The 2500-nt window shown below is 35.4% G+C and overlaps 1 protein-coding gene across 1 annotated transcript in view; it reads right to left on the bottom strand.

Moving 5' to 3' along the window:
• Window positions 1-2260, bottom strand: part of LOC138058228 (uncharacterized) — a 9808-nt gene extending 7548 nt beyond the window's left edge. Inside the window, exons 1-2 of the mRNA XM_068904127.1 lie at window positions 2214-2260; window positions 580-704 (exon numbers count right to left, since the gene is read on the bottom strand). Of these exons, the coding sequence (XP_068760228.1) occupies window positions 580-631 (52 nt within the window). The 5' untranslated portion in view covers window positions 632-704; window positions 2214-2260. The remainder of the gene's footprint in view (window positions 1-579; window positions 705-2213) is intronic.
• Window positions 2261-2500: the final 240 nt, after the last annotated feature.

The raw sequence follows: 2500 nt of genomic DNA, 5'->3' as shown, positions 1-2500 counted from the left end.
TCATGATTTTGACCACTGTGATGACGAATATCGTTGTCGCTAAGAGTAAAGACAACGCTGAACCACTTTCGATTTGTTAATTGCCAAACCAAAAACAAAAGACTAAACAGTTGTTTTATGGGGGATACCTGAAGTCCCCTATTCGCATTTTAAAATATTTTGAGAAAGAACAAAGAATATTAGATTTTAGTTTATTATTTACAGTCTTTTCTGTTATTTTTCTTTACTCTTTTCTTATTTGAATTCAAATTAGTTTTAGTTATACCATATTTTGTCATATCTTTCCCAGTTTTACGTCAATATCGACTTACTATATATGTGCGTATATAGAAGCATTCCAATGTAAACTTATTTACCTGAAGAAGGCTTCTCTGGGCAGCCGAGTTAATTAATGAATAATCAAATCTACGTTGTATCGGCTCTTGCCCTAGATACTTTTTGATTATGTAATTCAAGTACGCCGGTTAGATCAAGCCAGTTTATCAAACGAACACCCGAAAGGTTATTGTCAAAATTAAGTAAAAACTCTCCTTTTTTAGACTGTTGGGCTTCCAACTAATTTGTTATTTATTGTGTCACCTGTACAGTCCATTGCTAGCAATGCAACAAGCAGCAAGTGGAAGGAGTCCATGGTGTGCTTTTCCCAGAAAAAAATGTTCTGCGGGATTTTGATTTTAATCAAATGAGTAGAAATTGAGGGAAATCTGCGAGAGAATGATAAAGATTGACAATGAATTAACCTGAAGCATTTGAAAATGTTGACTTTTTTAATTAATGGGACAAATATAGAGATATCGTGTAGTGCATTGACAAGCTAGATAAGCCAGCATGCAAATTGCTATAAATTCGACTTTCAACCAAATTGCCCGAGTCGCGAAGCGACGAGGGCTATTTGGAAAATTTTGAAATATACATACAAAGATTGACAGTGAACTGGGGAAAATTATAGCTTCGCAAATCCCTCAATTGAAAAACCAGGGGTTGGAATAAACCGTCTGTTCGAGAAGTCCGATCACGATAATGATGGCACCGTTGGATCTTAGGATATGATTTTTAATAATAATAATAATAATAATAATAATAATAATAATAATAATAATAATAATAATAATAATAATAATAATAAGTAATAACTTTATTTCGAACTGTTAAAATATACATTCAAAATAAAACCATTCTCCTTAGTAGGAAAAGTACTACTGATGTACAATTATGACATGATAGATACTCTATAAACATTATCGCAAACTTAACTTATCAAAAGTAGGTAGTTAAAATGAGGATAAAAAGTAAAGCTAAATGATGGTTAAAAGAGTTCGGCAGAGTTAGAACCAACTCTGTTCTCCAGATTCAGGTCCTCATCCTTCTTGAAGAGTCTAAAAACATGGTGTCTTCATGGTGACTCTATCAATTAAACCACATCAACCGAAAGAGAAACCGATGTCTCTGTGTACCTCGTGGCCTTAAACAAGCTTCCGATATATGCCGAGGAAAGAGTAATTTAAGCTAATTAACAAATATTCACCGAAGTGGAAATGGCTAATGGGGGATCTATTACCCATCCCGCGAAGCGGCAAGGTAAATATTCACCACTAGTCACCGACACTGAGATGAACAGTTGTTTTCTAAAACAGTGAGATAAAATAGCACAAAAAGATCATTTTAACTCAATTCTTTCTGCAACGATTACAGTATTTTCGGGCGCAAATCCCGCGTAAGTTTCTCCAAGGTGAATAGAAAAAGATATTTGGAGTTTAAATAGCCAATCAGAGTACACCTTCAACGCTATCCAGTGTTTTAGTATAGTAATTCACGATAGTCACAAATGGCATCCCGGTACTTTGCCTATGAAAATAACAGCTCGTTCCTCTGTGACTTGTAGACCCTTTGGATTGGCGTTCATTAACTGAAAGGGCTGATCCCAAAAGACCACGAAGTTGGTTTTCTCGGACTGTGCTCAAAATGCCGCGTGACATGGGTGATTTTGATACATGAAACAAGTTGGCGCCAGGTTTATGAAGATATATATTTTTTTATATCTAGGAATTACAGTTGAAATCCTATTAAGAATGGGAAAAAAATTCAAGTTCAAAAACGAAAAACACCGAAAAGTTACTGTCATTAAGCGTTGCAATTATAAACAGTCAGGAATGCTCAACGATAACACTATCTTATGTTCTCTACTGTTAATCACAAGAATTGAAACCACTTACCTCGATTAAAACCAACCCTGTGCTGTGTGAGTGTGGTTCAATTTTTTTGAATCTTCAACCGTAAAAGATTAATGTTGGGAATCGTCCTTTTTGGCCAAAAGCTAGCAGGTTACAAAGCTTTGTTTTCTTGAAAGGGTAATTAAGTTATGACCTTCATGTGACCCTCTCGCAGTCGGAATTTCTTTTATCCTCTAATGCATGAGTGGTTTACAAAGCATTGAAAAGAACCGCCGCCTGGTTGAACCCGTGGAATACACCTTATTCCAAAATGGCCGCCATTTAGATAT

Source organism: Montipora capricornis, chromosome 7 (assembly GCF_036669925.1).
Source record: "Montipora capricornis isolate CH-2021 chromosome 7, ASM3666992v2, whole genome shotgun sequence".
NCBI classification, from domain to species: domain Eukaryota; kingdom Metazoa; phylum Cnidaria; class Anthozoa; order Scleractinia; family Acroporidae; genus Montipora; species Montipora capricornis.
The sequence above is the reverse complement of the archived record's forward strand: the minus strand, read 5'-3'. Positions and strand labels throughout refer to the sequence as shown.